The sequence below is a fragment of the Trachypithecus francoisi genome, unplaced genomic scaffold (assembly GCF_009764315.1).
Source record: "Trachypithecus francoisi isolate TF-2019V2 unplaced genomic scaffold, Tfra_2.0 Lachesis_group2, whole genome shotgun sequence".
Classification (NCBI taxonomy): Eukaryota; Metazoa; Chordata; class Mammalia; order Primates; family Cercopithecidae; genus Trachypithecus; species Trachypithecus francoisi.
Genome location: NW_022681465.1, coordinates 142697272 through 142713778, shown reverse-complemented (window position 1 = coordinate 142713778; position 16507 = coordinate 142697272). Strand labels below are relative to the sequence as shown.

Below are 16507 nucleotides of genomic sequence, written 5' to 3'. Positions count from 1 at the left end.
CCCTCCTGAGATCCTCCACTCCTGGGTGTGACCCTTTGTGGGCTGCTCCACGTAACTCTTCAAGCTCACCTCCTTCTGCTCGTCCAACACAGAAACTTCTACTTACCTCAGGGCCTTTGTACTAGCTCTTCCCTCTGCCTGGAACTCTGTTCCCTGAAATCATCTTGGTTCACCCTCCTTCATGTCTTTCAGCTCTCACCATTCCAGCTAATGTTGACCCCCACCCCAGTCTCTAACACATCATTGCTTTATACCCTTCATAGCCCTATTTGCATCTGAAATCCTCTTAGTTGTTATAGGTCTGCCTTCCACTCTAGAATGATGGCTGCTGGGAATTAGTTTTTAGTACCCAGCAGAGTGCCTGAGTCCGAAGTGGGTGGTCTATGTGAAGAACGATGGAAAGAAGAATGACACATGAGAAGGAAGAAGGCAGAGACCACTTTAGAGAAAGTCTGGAGGTTTACTCAACAACGTTTACAATCACAATTGTACACGGTAAATCAGTTTTTCACAAAGGCTCATTTTTCCAGGCAGGAGGAGAGGCTGGTGGTCTTGAGCTTTCGGCCTGGAATTCTAGTCTGAATTTCCAAATATTCCCTGCCTGCAACCCCTTTGGGATCCTAGTCTTCAAGCCGTTATTGGCTTGATAACATATAACAGATCAGGAGTCTGACCCTGTTCTGTTGCCTGGTACAGCTGAATCAAAGCCATTCTGGAAGCAGATGTTAAGATGAACTTGTCACTTGGTATGTAGGTCCAACTCCCACCCCAGAGGTGGCAGTGGGCCTTGGCTTAAGATCAAGTTTGAACTAAAATATTACTTGGATTTTTCACAAAGAGTGTCCGTTGAAAGCAATAAAGAATTCCAGAACAGAACTGCACTTCTTGTCCCTCTCTCACACACTTACAAAGCTTCAGAAAACATTACAAATGCATTACCTCCTAGGAATTATAAAAGATCACCCAACTGTACAAACTAGGTATCGCTGAAGCAGGGAATCTGATTCCTCAGTTATTACTGTAAAGTGCTTTGCCACTCTTTTTGAGACTCCAGAGACTAGGAAAATGGAGATGCACAGAGAGACACAAGGAGCTGTTTTCCAAGACATCACCTATTTCTTACGGAAAAAAAAAAGAAATTCAACTGGTGGGAAGTTTGAAAAGTGAATGTCATGTAGACTTTGGAAATCTATTTGCTACATCTTCAACAGAAACTGCTCTTTCTCTCCTGGACCGAATGTCACATCCTCTCGTCAGATTCTTCCTGTGGATGTACCCCGTTCTGCCTGAGTGATTTTTTCCTAAAGGGAAGAATCAATAGTTTCTGATTGTTTTAAAAGCTGAAAGCTCCAACTGGAGGCAGAAGATGGGATGGCTTTTCACACATGTGCCTGCAAGGTTAGCCACCTCCAAAGACCTTGTTCTTAAAGCAACAGTGCTGTCTGCATTATGAAATGTTTCTGGAGTTCCCCTTTGGAAAGGCTGCTGGTGGGCCACATGGTCACGATACTTTCAAGTCACACCCTATTTTGTGACCTTATCTTCAGAGTAAAGGCTTTAGAGGAAAAGGGACCCGCAGTCTCACCCATCACCTGACTGTCAGCATCTCTATACGCTCCTGGCTGAGTTCTACTGAGTATCAGCTGGGGATGTGAGTGGAAACCTGAATCCTTGAGACAGGCAGTTTTCAAAAAGGAAGCCATAACAATGAGAGGCTTAGTACTGGCAATTGATCAGTTGGTCCATCAAACGGAGACAGTCAAGTTCTGTCCTTCTTTTCCCTCCCGCATACTTTGTCAAGTCCCAGGACCTACTGATGTGGACTCAGCAATGACAAATGCCAGAGTGCTCAGAGGACACACCCATCCCTTTTCAGGGTGTGAACCCAGACTGGAAAGGAGAACCAAAGGATGGAAAGGCAGGCCCGGGACGGCTTGCTGCCCCTCCTGCTTTCACAGGAATCCTGGTCATGCCAGGAACACTGCCGCCCACTTGGGGCGAGACTATGTGGAAGTGCTCGGCACCCCTTAACCCAATGGTGAGAAACAGGACAAACATGCTGGGGTTCAGAGGGTGGACCGCAGGTATGGCCCCCAAACAGGTCCCAGTGAGGTAACGCAAGGCCTCCTCTCAGGGGCCGATGAGGCCTTCTAGGCCACAGACTAAACGCTCCGCCCAGCCTTTAGTTTGGAGTGTGACTTGCACTGACTGGAATAAATCTGGCCTCTCACCGCTGGGGGACATCTCAGTCTCAGATGTTGCTCCAGGCCCAACATCTCCTGCTTGAAATTAGACATTAAGAAACACACACTCATCCGGTAGGAACTGCACATGCCACCAGAAATGTTCCCCTCCCCACAACCCTGCCCCTTTATGTTTGTCTAGCAAGGCACTAGGAAATGGTTCAAGTTTAGGGATTTGCTGTATATTTGCATTTTTCTTTTTAAAAGGCACAGTTTTTATTTCAATGACACTGCATTGCTCTTTGATGATGAATCTCAATTCAACTCCTCAAACTGCCAACATTCTTGTTATCCTAGATTCTAGAAGGGGCCTCATCTTTTGATTTCTATGGAGGGCCACTTCTAAAGCTACAGCACTTATTTGGAAAAGGACACTGGGATCAACACGTAAGCGCTGCAAGCAGAGGGGCCACCTCTCTTGCAGACAGGTGGCCAGAGCAGGGCTTGTGCTGGGCCAGAAGTGGAAGTAATTCCTTGCCAGCTACACATTCGGTCTGACTGGTGGATGATTGGGAGTGTCTGTCCCTCCCTCCCCCAATAATTGATGGCCTTGAGATCCGCCAGCATCTCAAAGGCAGATTCGTGGCTCTGTTCCCAGACTTAGGTCTCAGTCATTTAATTGGTAAATGACACAATCAAGTGACTCAACACTAATTGGAATGCTGATTTCAAGTATTTCCTGGGCTAGCTGGTGGAAGCCATAGATTGTGGAATGCGATTTCCATTTCCGAATCAGTGGGCGGCAGGTTGGTTACAGAAATGCTTCCTATTAGTCTGGAGGCCCTCCAGGAGTCTGACATGTAATTAACAAAGCAAAAGGTAAACATGAAGGGCCAGCATGGAGCTGGGTGTATATCTGGCTGTGGGACATCGGGTTCTTTTCTCCACAGAAATGAGACTACAGTTGTGATGATGGTGGGAGATGCCGGGGGTGCAGGTCTTTACCGAGGACCATGTTGTACCACAGCCTCTGCTGAGCTGAGGGACACATGTACCCCTGCTTCCCCAACACCACCAACTTTGGATTTCACAGATTGTCTCTAGGCTGGGGGCTGCCTTGACTGTATTACACCCAGCTGGCTCCTTTAATCACAGCATTCTAGAAATCCATATTGGATGTGGGATACCGGAATCCTATGTAGCATCCTAGTTTGCAATCCAATTATAGAGTTCTTTAAAAATTCTGGGGTTTTATATGAGAACTAGAACCATGATGAGGTCAGAGGCAGGCACTTTGCCCACAGTTGATCCTGGAGACCTCCAGACTCTATGAGGTGAGCACCTCGCAGCACCTCTGTTCCTCTTTTGAGGCCTGGGGAAGAGAGACGGGGAAATGGAAGCATGGATCAGGGCAAATCAGCCAGCTTTTCTAGTTTGGAGCTCTGCTCGGACTTTCCTGTGGGCTCAGGGCCATCTGAAACACTGCCCTGTAAAGCTGGTGGCTGGGCTGTCCTTGTGCCTGGAGAGTGCTAAAATGGACATTTCAAATACCCAGAGAGCAGAGGGAGATATCCCGCATGTCCACAGCTGCAGAGAAATGTCTGGGGGTCCCTCTTCTGACTCCTCACCTGGCAGCTGATCAGCATTCAGTATTGAACACTCTCAAGACCCTAAGTATGGCCTTTGACCAGACCAAATGACCTGGGGCTGTGACAGAGAACAGAAGCTGGGCAGTTACTGCAGTGTCCCCCACAAGGACAGCAGAAACTAAAAAGCCCCAAGAGGACTTCTTTCCCTTCTGCTGCAGATGAGTGACATCGATACCAAAAGCTGCCCCAAACAGGCAAATTTTACATTTCTTTCTAAAGCACCATCATGTAGGAGAGCCATCTGAGAGCGGGGCAACCTTGCAGGACTCACTTTTGGGTGGCCTAGGCTACCTTGGTATTCTCCCACATAATGCTCAAGGGGACATAGTGACAAAGTTGAAAAGGCCCTGTTGCTTTTCTGTGATGCCAGCAGGGATTAAAGCAGGCTCTGCTCCCTGTGGGGCCTCTTGTGGGATATGCTGTTCACCCTACCCCCACAACTCAGGGGTTCAAGGACCAGGCAGACCCCAGGCCCTGAATCAAGAGCCCTCTTCACCCTGAACCATTTGGCCAGCACCTTTTACACCCAGTGCCCACAGAGGCCCTGCCTCCCTTGAAAGAGGAAGGCTGCAGTGAGTGCCAGACCCTGGGGGGAGCCTGCCAAGGGGACACGAAGGCTCAGTTCCTATTGAATTTTTCCAAGACTGTTGAGTTGGTGTGTTCAAACAGCCACTGCTGGGTGAGAGAGGATGGGTTGCAGGTGTTCATGAAGATCCTATGGTCACTTTCACTGCAGTCCATGCAGCTGCCACTGACAGGGTGGTACAGGGTCTTGTCCTATAAAACATGGAGGTAATAAACCAGACAGCACTGGAGACATGTGACCAGTCAAACCACAGCAACAATACCAGCAATGAGAAAGTGAAGAAGTGACTGACTAGCAGTTCATACACCTGTTGGTTTTCTTTTTTTTTTTTTTTTTTTTTGAGACGGAGTCTCGCTCTGTCGCCCAGGCTGGAGTGCAGTGGCCGGATCTCGGCTCACTGCAAGCTCCGCCCCCCGGGTTTATGCCATTCTCCTGCCTCAGCCTCCCGAGTAGCTGGGACTACAGGCGCCCGCCACCTCGCCCGGTTTTTTTTTTTTTTGTATTTTTTTTGTAGAGACGGGGTTTCACCATGTTAGCCAGGATGGTCTCAATCTCCTGACCTCGTGATCCGCCCGTCTCGGCCTCCCAAAGTGCTGGGATTACAGGCTTGAGCCACCGCGCCTGGCCACACCTGTTGGTTTTCCTCCTGAGCACACAACCAGCCTCCCTTGCAGCTGGTGTTGCCATGGGACTGGGTTCTGCCCACTGGGATGTGACCAGAAATGATGCATGCTGCTTCCAGGCCTGGGACCTAGACACTGCCCACGTCCTGTCAAATCTCACTGGTCCTTGTGTGTGTGTGTGTGTGTGTGTATGCACTTTTATCTTTTTCTTTTTTTCTTTTTTTTTTGAGACAAGTTCTCGCCCTGTCACCCAGGCTGCAGTGCAGTGGTGCAATCTTGGCTCACTGCAACCTCTGCCTCCCAGATTCAAGTGATTCTCCTGCTTCAGCCTCCTGAGTAGCTGGGAGTACAGGCATAAGCCACCATGCCTGGCTGATTTTTGTATTTTTAGTAGGGACGGGGTTTCACCATGTTGGCCAGGCTAGTCTCAAACTCCTGACCTCAGGTGATCCACCCCCCTCGGCCTCCCAAAGTGCTGGGATTACAGGCATGAGCCACTGTGCCCGGCCATGCTTTTCTTTTTTAAATGGAATCAGTTGCCAACATTTAAGACTTGGTGATTTCACAGTGAAGTCTAGATTTCTGACTACTCTTGAATGACTGCAAAATCCAGCATGGTAGGTTTGTGGCACAAATGAATAAGTGGATGGACTCTGTTGAAAGAAGGGGTGAGGCACTATATGGCCTTAAAAAATATCAAGCAGGTGCCCTGCTCCCCGCACATCCCGTCTTACTTTGCGGTATTTCCACAGCTGGTTGCCCTTCATGCTGTGGCAGTCGTAGAGCGTGACAGGGCTGGTGTGGGAGATGGCATCAAAGCAGAACTTCTTCGTATGCTGGGGGTCTCCAGGCCGGATGTCCTCTCTCCAGGTGAAGGTGAATACCTGTGCAAAGGGGTAGCATAAATAAGAACAGCAAAGCCAAGGACTTTCTTTTTTTCTCCATTTTTTTTAAATTATGGAAAAATTCAAACTCAGAGGTCCAAAAAATAATATATTAACTGTGACTCCTATTCTAACCACCTAGCTTTAAAAGTTACTAACTTGGCTGGGTGTGGTGGCTCACACCTGTAATACCAACAGTTTGGGAGGCCAAGGTGGGTGGATCACTTTGAGGCTAGGAGCTTGAGAGCAGCCTGGCTCATGTGCTGAAACCCCGTCTCTACTAAAAATAGAAAAATTAGCTGAGTGTGGTGGCGTGTGCCTGTAATCCCATCTACTCGGGAGGCTGAGGCATAAGAATCACTGGAGCCCAGGAGGCAGAGGTTGCAGTGAGCTGAGATTTCACCACTTCACTCCAGCATGGGGGACAGAGTGAGACTCTGTCTCAAAAAAAAATAAAAAAAAGTAAGTTACCAACTCAAGGCTAATGTTGTTGCAGCTCTACTTCCACCCCTATCGTTACACTCACATTATTTTGAAGCAAATCTCAGATACCGTATCATGTCAGGTATAAACACTTCAGTAAGTGCCATTATAACACCTAAAAGTAGTTACTACAAAGTCCAAAATGTCATCAAATATCCACAGTTCAAGTGTTCTTGGGATTCTTTTTTTTTTTTTTTTTTTTTGAGACAGAGTTTCGCTCTTGTCGCCCATGCTGGAGTGCAATAGTGCAATCTTGGCTCACTGCAAACTCCACCTCCACCTCCTGGGTTCAACCAATTCTCCTGCCTCAGCTTCCCAAGTAGCTGGGATTACAGGTGTAAGCCACCATACCTGGCTAATTTTGTATTTTTAGTAGAGAAGGGTTTTCACCATGTTGGTCAGGCTAGTCTTGAACTCCTAACCTCAGGTGATCCACCAACCTTGGCCTCCCAAAGTGCTGGGGTTATAGGCATGAGCCACTGTGCCCGCTCAGGATTCTTATCAATTTCTTTTCACAGTTAGTCTGTTTGAGTCATGATCCATTTGGTTGATAACCTTTGTTTCTTTTCGGTAGCTTTACTGAATAATAACTGGCATACAATAAACTGCACACATTTAAAGTGTACAATTTGATACATCTTGACATACGTTTACACTGAGAAACCATCATCATAGTCAAGGTAATGAACATACCCATCACCCCGCAAAAGTGTCCTTATGCCCCTCTGTAATCTCCTCCTCCTGTCCCCACCAACCCCCATGTCCTTAGGGCAGTCACTGATCTGCTTTCTGTTTCTAGAGATTAGTTTGCAATTTCTAGAATTTTCTATAAAGGAATCATACAGTATGTATTCTCTTTTGTCTCATTTCTTTCACTCAACATAATTTTGTTGAGAATCGTCTATGTCCTAACAGCATTTATCAGTAATTCATTGCTTATTATTGCTGAATTTGCACTTCAGTTCCTTGTTATGGGACATCTTGGTGGTTTCCAGTTTTTGGCTATTAAAATAAAGCTGCTATGAACATTTGTGTACAAGTCTTTGTATGGACATATGTTTTCTTTCTCTTGGGTAAATACCTAGGAGTGGAATGACTGGTTCAATGGTCAACTTTCTAAGAAACTGCCACAGTTTCCCAAAGTGGCTGTGCCATTTACTCTCCCACCAGCAGCATACAGGTCCAGTTCATCCACATCTTTGCCAATCTTAGGTATGGTCAGTCTTTTTACTAGGTGTGTGCTGGAATTTCCTTGTAATTGCAATTTCTATTTCTCTATTAACTAATGAAATTCAGCATTTTAAATATGTTTATTTGCCACTCATATACTTTTTTGGTAAAGTGTCTGCCCACTTTATTATTTATTTATTTATTTATTTATTTTTGAGACGGAGTCTCGCTCTGTCGCCCAGGCTGGAGTGCAGTGGTGCCATCTCGGCTCACTGCAAGCTCTGCCTCTCAGGTTCATGCCATTCTCCTGCTTCAGCCTCCCGAGTAGCTGGGACAACAGACGCCCGCCACCATGCCCGGCTAATTTTTTGTATTTTTAGTAGAGATGGGGTTTCACTGTGTTAGCCAGAATAGTCTCCATCTCCTGACCTTGTGATCCGCCCACCTCGGCCTCCCAAAGTGCTGGGGTTATAGGCATGAGCCACTGTGCCCGCTCAGGATTCTTATCAATTTCTTTTCACAGTTAGTCTGTTTGAGTCATGATCCATTGGTTGATAACCTTTGTTTCTTTTCGGTAGCTTTACTGAATAATAACTGGCATACAATAAACTGCACACATTTAAAGTGTACAATTTGATACATCTTGACATACGTTTACACTGAGAAACCATCATCATAGTCAAGGTAATGAACATACCCATCACCCCGCAAAAGTGTCCTTATGCCCCTCTGTAATCTCCTCCTCCTGTCCCCACCAACCCCCATGTCCTTAGGGCAGTCACTGATCTGCTTTCTGTTTCTAGAGATTAGTTTGCAATTTCTAGAATTTTCTATAAAGGAATCATACAGTATGTATTCTCTTTTGTCTCATTTCTTTCACTCAACATAATTTTGTTGAGAATCGTCTATGTCCTAACAGCATTTATCAGTAATTCATTGCTTATTATTGCTGAATTTGCACTTCAGTTCCTTGTTATGGGACATCTTGGTGGTTTCCAGTTTTTGGCTATTAAAATAAAGCTGCTATGAACATTTGTGTACAAGTCTTTGTATGGACATATGTTTTCTTTCTCTTGGGTAAATACCTAGGAGTGGAATGACTGGTTCAATGGTCAACTTTCTAAGAAACTGCCACAGTTTCCCAAAGTGGCTGTGCCATTTACTCTCCCACCAGCAGCATACAGGTCCAGTTCATCCACATCTTTGCCAATCTTAGGTATGGTCAGTCTTTTTACTAGGTGTGTGCTGGAATTTCCTTGTAATTGCAATTTCTATTTCTCTATTAACTAATGAAATTCAGCATTTTAAATATGTTTATTTGCCACTCATATACTTTTTTTGGTAAAGTGTCTGCCCACTTTATTATTTATTTATTTATTTATTTATTTTTGAGACGGAGTCTCGCTCTGTCGCCCAGGCTGGAGTGCAGTGGTGCCATCTCGGCTCACTGCAAGCTCTGCCTCTCAGGTTCATGCCATTCTCCTGCTTCAGCCTCCCGAGTAGCTGGGACAACAGACGCCCGCCACCATGCCCGGCTAATTTTTTGTATTTTTAGTAGAGATGGGGTTTCACTGTGTTAGCCAGAATAGTCTCCATCTCCTGACCTTGTGATCCGCCCACCTCGGCCTCCCAAAGTGCTGGGATTACAGGTGTGAGCCACCACGCCTGGCCTGCCCACTTTAAAATTTAAAAAAATTATTGAGTTTTGAGAGTTTGAGCAGATACAAGTCTTTTCATTTATATATTCTAGATACAAGTCCTTTATCAGCTATATGCTTTACAAACATTTTCTTCCCATCTGTGGCTTGCTTTTTATTCATTTTGAATTAGTCCAGTTTATCAATTTTTTTCTTTTATGGATTGTGTTTTTGCTGTTGTATCTAAAAAATAATTGTTTAACCCAAGGTCACTCCACCCAGGCTAGAGTGCATGGCACAATCACTATAACCTCGAACACCTGGCTTCAAGCAAGCCTCTTCTAAGCTTCCCACACTGTTGGGATTTCAGGCATGAGCCCACTGTGTCTGAGCAGTGGCTCTTCCTGCAGGCTGGCTGACCCTCTGCATCCCACCCATCTAGCAGGGGAGGCTGACCATGCCCCTAGGCTCCAGGAGTCAAGGTAATGAACATACCCATCACCTCCCAAAAATGATGGTTCTGTCCTCATCAATATGAGGGCTTCCTCACCTCCTGCATAATCAGCTCAGGGACATAATTCATGGGAGCCCCGGGGCTTTTCCGGAACTCTTGGAAGGGGCCTGCCTATCCATCGGGCTGCTGATGGCCACACCTGCCTCTGTATAGGAAAAGCCAGGTGCGAATGAGGCCCGCAGAGAGGGAAGCACTCTCTTGAGAGATCCAGCAACATAATCAAGGCTTTTCAGTGACATGAGACAATAACCTCTTTTTGTGGAAGGCCATTTGGGCTGAGCATCCATCATTTGTAACCAGAATGGTCCAGACTGGTGGTTTTATTGCAATGTGAAGGAGTCCCCTTTCCAGGGTGTTCAGGAGGATCTTAAAACTCATCCCTGGGGCTGACTCTTGTCACTTATCATTGACCCATGCCTCTCCCTCCCAGCTGGTCACGTCAGCACCCCAGGGGGCAGACGTTTCAAAAAACCTGGCTGCCAGTCCCTGAGGGGCAGCCCTTACCTGCATGTTGTTCCAGGCGGCTTCCCCGCGGCCCCGGACACAGCCCTCTAGCCTCAGTGGGGAGCCCAAGGCCCCGTGTTTTGTGTCTGCACATAGCCCTGTGCCCACATTTCGGATCTGAAAGGGAAAAAGGGAAGAAGTGGACCACTGAGGTGCCTCAAGGTGCCCACCGGGTCCCTGCCAGGTGAAAGGGGAAATCAAGGGGGAGACATTAGCTGGATTAAGTTCGAAATCGTCTTGATAAAGCTTGCCCTGGGCTGTCGGAAGTACCTCGAACCTCTCAATAAAGGAAGACTCAGTCCACAGAGTGTAATCCTCAAAGCACTGCTGCGTTTAGAGCATGCAGAGTCCCGGGTTGGTGGTAGGGGACTGGAGGTGAGGCGTTGATAAAGGATTCCCTGGCCCCACTCCTGGAGAAATTGAACCAACAGATCCAGGAACCAGATTTTACCCCCATTTCAGGTGATCCAGGTTCTGGTGGTCCGGGGACCATACCTTGAAAGATCCTAGAAAAGGACACGAAACCTTTGCTGTATGTCATGGACTCTCTCTGTCCCTTAGGGCAGGTGAATGGCAAGAGGTGGCAGGAGGCCCCCTCACGCCCTGCTGAGATCCAAAGAACAATAGTTGCCTCCTACCCTTCAACCATGAAGATGGGTGTGATGGCAAGAGCACTGGGCTAGGAGTCTGAAGCCCTAGCCCTCACTTGCATAGCCAACAAATACCGATTGGGCACTTACTGTGGGCAGGCTGTTGTGCTAGGTGCATAGTGTCACATCATATAGTTCCTACCTTACAGATATCAATCCTACTTTGACGGGTAGGGGGCTGTGGTGGCTATGAAAACGCACCACCCAATTTCCTGTTGCAGGGCGTCTCATTGCACCCAGATCCTGTATTCTGAATCCACCACTGTGTCCACCCATGGATGGATCCCAGCCAATGAGTGAGGCAGACCCACTCTTGCGAGATGCTGAACTCCTCTGGCTGGTGATTTGGCTTGGGGACTCTTCAATAACCTGACCAAAGCTTTCTCATAGCTTTACTGCAGTCTGGACTCTTCCTACCCCAGCCGTCCTTCCTTCCCTAGTGCCTTCGCAGAGGTCAGACCAGTGTCATGGTCTTGTGGCTTTCCTAGTCTCCCCAGGCGTCTTCATTTTTCCTCTCAAGTGTTTTAACCATAAATCTCTTGCGTGTCTAATCCCACTGTGGCATCTGCTTCTTGGAGGACTTGAACTAACACGAACCGGTAAAGAGCCAAAGAGCCTCATGAGGGAAGTCACACAGCAGTGCTCCTGGAAAGTGGTGGTGATGTTGGGGTAGGCTAGTCAGGCAGCTGAGCCACACAGGGCTCTGTGATTTGCTGTGTGAATTTGAGCAAATCACACCTGGTGTTCCTGCCAGCACACCATGTCTCTCCCCTTTCCTCTGGTAACACCACTCCGACTTCCCATGGGGCTACTGCTCCTCATGCACCCTGTGGCCAGTCGTAGTGTCCATCCTACCCTTGCTTTCCCTCTTCCCCGATGGCCCCAGTGATCAGTGCAGGATCCAAGAATAAGACTTGATTCCTGCACCTTTACTGGTATACTGGGAAAGATGTGTATACTTTCTGCTGGATTGGCCAAGCAGTAGGGGTTGGTCAGCCTGAAGCTTCTGGAAGCCATTCTGATACCTTCAGTATGAGACCAACACAAAAGGAAGCTGAGTTCAGCAGGAGAAAAAGAGACTGACATCATTTGAGGCCCTGGATCCAGGTTGTCTTAAGCCATAGCTACGCCAGGCTCCTATGTGAGTCAAACACAATATATTCCCCCCATTTTTTTTTCACTTTAAATTGGTCTTCTGAAAGAGTCCCAACTCTTATGCTCCCCTTTTCCAAGCTCCAACCTATCCATCTATGAATGGGTAGGTCCTCTCAGCTCGGAGACCCAGGATCCCATGATGGCATGCTCGTCTGCCTGCGAAGACTGGTCTGCCTCAGCCAGCATGGGCCTCATGGGCCGTGCCATGGCCCGCGTTCACAGGGCCCCATGCTCAGGAGAGCCTGGCTTGATTTAAAGCTCTGCTGCTGCTGTCTTGAAATTCTGAATAATTTTATCTTTGAACTGTTTTGTAAGTGAAATCTGATGGAACAGTGGAGCGTGTGCATGATAGAGAAGCACGCTGTTCCTCTCTGCCCTGTCTGCATGCAGCATGTGCGAAGACACTGAGTGAGGGCGCTGGGGGTCCCAGAGGCCCTGCTTTCCCTTCAAACCAGAACTTGCTCTGGGTGTGCTAAGAAGGGCAACGGCATCCTAAGAAGCAGGAATGACCAACAAGTCCTGTCAGGTTCTTTCTTTTTTTTTTTTTTTTTTTTTTGAGACAGAGTCTCGCTCTGTTGCCCAGGTTGGAGTGCAGTGGCCGGATCTCAGCTCACTGCAAGCTCCGCCTTCCGGGCTTACGTCATTCTCCTGCCTCAGCCTCCCGAGTAGCTGGGACTACAGGCGCCCGCCACCTCGCCCGGCTAGTTTTTTGTGTTTTTTTTAGTAGAGATGGGGTTTCACCGGGTTAGCCAGGATGGTCTCGATCTCCTGACCTCGTGATCCGCCCGTCTCGGCCTCCCAAAGTGCTGGGATTACAGGCTTGAGCCACCACGCCCGGCATCATGTTCTTTCTTACTTGTGTTACTGCCCCGTGTTAGCCAAGAACTTATGTAGGAAAGGGAAAGATAGGGCAACCCTAGTTCCTTTTCTTTTTTGAGGCAGGCTCTTGCTCTGTCACCAGGCTGGAGTGCAGTGGCACGAGCACAACTCATTAGAACCTTGACCTCCTGGGCTCAAGCAGTTCTCCTGCCTCAGCCTCCCAAGTTGCTGCAACTACATGCACGTACCACCATGCCTGGCTAATTTTTTTTTTTGTAGAGACAGGGTCTTCCTATGATTCCCATAGGAAAATGTTGTTTTCAAACTCCTGAGCTTAAGTCATCCTCTGGCCCTGGCCTCCCAAAGTGCTAGGATTACAGGCATGAGCCACCGCACCTGGCTCCTTAGTTCCTTTGCATTCCAGCCCTTCCTTACCAGTAAATGGAAGGTAGAGAGTATTGGAAGAACATGCACATTATCAAGAAGTGAAGTAAAAACAAGCTGAGTTAGTTTTGTGCCATGTTTAGACTGTTCTGGTGAGAAATACTTATGCTTGCAGCAGGTGGGAAATACAGATCATGTCATTTCACCCATTCTGAACATGAGTTACATGCTGTTAATTTGCATTTTAAATTGTCACTGCATAATATAAAGATGAAAGATGAAAGGTAAAATTCATGCTAATAACTTAAAGTTTTAATTTCTCTACACTGAGAACACTAACTAGCAAGTAAAAATATACCATGACAAGGCTAGAGAGACATCAGGAAAGAAAAGAAACAGTTTTATATTCATGCCTTTCCTCCCTGCACTTACTTTCTGCCTTTTGAACATGGGGTCTGCATTTGCATTTTACACGCCCAGCAAATTATGGAGGAAGCCCTGCCCTCCAGGCTCACCTCCCCCCAAGCTGCAGCCGGGGGCTCCACGGGTGGGTAGAATTTGGGCAGGTCCCAGGCTATCTTCGTCATAAACCACTTGAAACTTTTGCAGTTAAGGGAGCTGCGGAGCTTTTTCTGGGCGGCGACGTCCCCAGCAGAAAGGTGGCGGTATTCAGGCCGGCGCTGGTAAATGTACTCGGCATACTCGTCCATCCACACTTCAGCCACCCGCTTAAGGTTCTGTGGGGGCAAGAGGCAGTGGAGGGGTCAGTCTCTCCAAGAAGCCAAAGCCAGGCAGTGGGGTGAAAGGGTCCTGGCAGGTTGAGGTCAACCCTTCTGATTTTATGTTGCATCAGAAATCCCAGCCCCACCATGGGTTTAGGCCTTCTGTGTTACTGTGTATCACTATGCATGTTTTAAGGGCTTCACAGCTTAAGAGTTGGCCCATAGGCTGCTGTTGTTTTGCCTGCCCATCTTCCATCCCCTCTTCTTCTAGCGATAGCTCCTACTGATTTTTCCTCTGGGCAGCCACCCTGTCTCCCTGTCAGCTCATGTGGCAGGAGGAGAGGCATGGACCCAGCCTGGCTAATGTGAATACAGGCGTCTCTGGTGCAGGGGCTGGTCAAACAGCAGACCCATTCCCTAAGCCCTACCAATCACAACCAACAGGCATCAGCCTTGGGATTTTTGCAGGAACCATTGGAAGAATCGCTCTGTTTCTGCTTGGATTGCTGGGTAAGACAGGATGACAGCCAGAGCTCCTGGGCCATATGGCCTCCACACAAGAAGAGCCTGTCCAAGGATGAAATCAACCCAGAATGAAGCAGAGCAGAGGGCTGGATCCAGGAATGCATTCCGCCTTTTAACACCAGAATCCAGCCATGTCTGAAGCTAGAGCTACCTCGGACTTTCCAGTTACGGAGTCTGTATATTCTCTCTTCGCTAAGCCAATTTGATTAGGCTTTTTGTCATTTTTGACTAAGAGTTTTGACCAAGTTATGTGATAAAGGCAAATGATAATTTGAAACCAAAAGGTTTGGAAGTGGGAATTTCTAATAATCCTTTGAGGTGCAAAGGTTGCTGCTACTTTCGTCATGAAGCACAAAGATAATCAGTTTTAAAAAATGACAGTCACATGATTGGCAAGCAGAGGCAGCAGGTGAGGAAACTGTTTGTGAGTAGACTTGGGGACAGAGGAAGAGGGAATTCTTATGTATGTGATGAAAATTCCTGATTCCATCTGCAGTGTAGACCCCACCCAGTGAGAACTTCTGATATGTGATACATCTACCCCACCCAGTGAGAACTTCTGATATGTGATACATCTGAGAGCAAAACTTCAGGGTTCAGGGGAAATTCTCTGCTCCAAAACATCTTTCTTCAACCCCTAGCTGTTGTCCCCCCTCCCAATTTTAACTCTTCAGCTTTACCTCCTTCGTCCGTTTTTTCCCTATTGCAATGTAAAATTTCCTCTGAAAGGCAAAGGGGAGTTAGTTAGCACTTGAAGCTGTTATCAGTCATTTGCACCTCAGTGTGAAGGACTGCTCTAGAAGCAGGTCAGGCAGGGATCCCGAATGTTTAAATGTCTTCTATAAAGAGCCGGAGAGTAAATACTTAGGCTTTGCAGACCATATGGTCTCACCTCTGATGTAGCTATAAAGCAGCCATAGACACCATATAAATGGTGTGGCTGGGTTCCAATAAAACTTAGGGATACTGAAATTTGATTTTCATGTATCACAAAACATTCTTCTTTCGATTCCTGTTCCCTCTAATGATTTAAAAATGTAAAAACCATTCTTAGCTCACAGGCCATATAAAAACAGGTTGCTGACTCTTGAGTAATGGAGAAGGAAGCCAACATGAGGGAGGCCCCCGCACTGGAGACAAAATTCACCAGCTCCCCCATTTTGCTGGCTCTGAGTTGGGGACCAGGAAACAGCTGAATTTCCTTGTTGCTACCTAGTTCTTCCTGAGTGCTGAAGAGTCCACAGTGGGTTAGAAAACAGCTCAGGAACTGTTTATTCCCACCAGGCCCCTGCACAGAAAAGGCTGTGTTTAATTTAAAACTGTGCTAGAGGAAGTTGAAGGCCTAACAGAGACTGTATACATGAACAGTCTAAAACACGGTATTTCCTCTGCTTTTTCCAGTATGCCCACCAGGCTCTTTTGGCTCACTGTCTGAGTCACAAAGGTAATGAGGAACTGCTGTAGTTTCACTCCAGCTGAAAGCAAGTCCGGCCACTCTGACCATGGCCAGACTGGTTAAGAATGATACTGAATGATACTGAAGGCCGGGCGCGGTGGCTCAAGCCTGTAATCCCAGCACTTTGGGAGGCCGAGACGGGCGGATCACGAGGTCAGGAGATGGAGACCATCCTGGCTAACACAGTGAAACCCCGTCTCTACTAAAAAATACAAAAAAAAAAAAAAACAAAACAAAAAACTAGCCGGGCGTGGTGGCGGGCGCCTGTAGTCCCAGCTACTCGGGAGGCTGAGGCAGGAGAATGGTGTAAACCCGGGAGGCGGAGCTTGCAGTGAGCTGAGATCCGGCCACTGCACTCCAGCCTGGGTGACAGAGCGAGACTCCGTCTCAAAAAAAAAAAAAAAAAAAGATACTGAAATTTACCAGTGTTATTCTTAAAGGATTGAATAACATCATATTTTAATTCTTATTATAATTACCATTTTAATTTATATTGCATAATTGTATCTTCCAAACATAGATTGAAAAGCTCTTTCTCCCAGATTTTGAACTTTTTTTGCTAC

At 47.2% G+C, this 16507-nt stretch overlaps 1 protein-coding gene across 4 annotated transcripts in view; it reads right to left on the bottom strand.

The window, feature by feature from the left end:
* Positions 1 to 440: 440 nt before the first annotated feature.
* Positions 441 to 16507, bottom strand: part of GALNT10 (polypeptide N-acetylgalactosaminyltransferase 10) — a 233254-nt gene continuing 217187 nt past the window's right edge. The window contains exons 8-11 of one of the 4 annotated variants that reach the window (XM_033180691.1): positions 13757 to 13978; positions 10234 to 10350; positions 5776 to 5925; positions 441 to 4609 (exon numbers count right to left, since the gene is read on the bottom strand). In XM_033180691.1, coding sequence (XP_033036582.1) covers positions 4451 to 4609; positions 5776 to 5925; positions 10234 to 10350; positions 13757 to 13978 — 648 coding nt within the window. In that variant the 3' untranslated portion in view covers positions 441 to 4450. The remainder of the gene's footprint in view (positions 4610 to 5775; positions 5926 to 10233; positions 10351 to 13756; positions 13979 to 16507) is intronic. The other 3 variants (XM_033180688.1, XM_033180689.1, XM_033180692.1) reach the window with 3 other exon arrangements.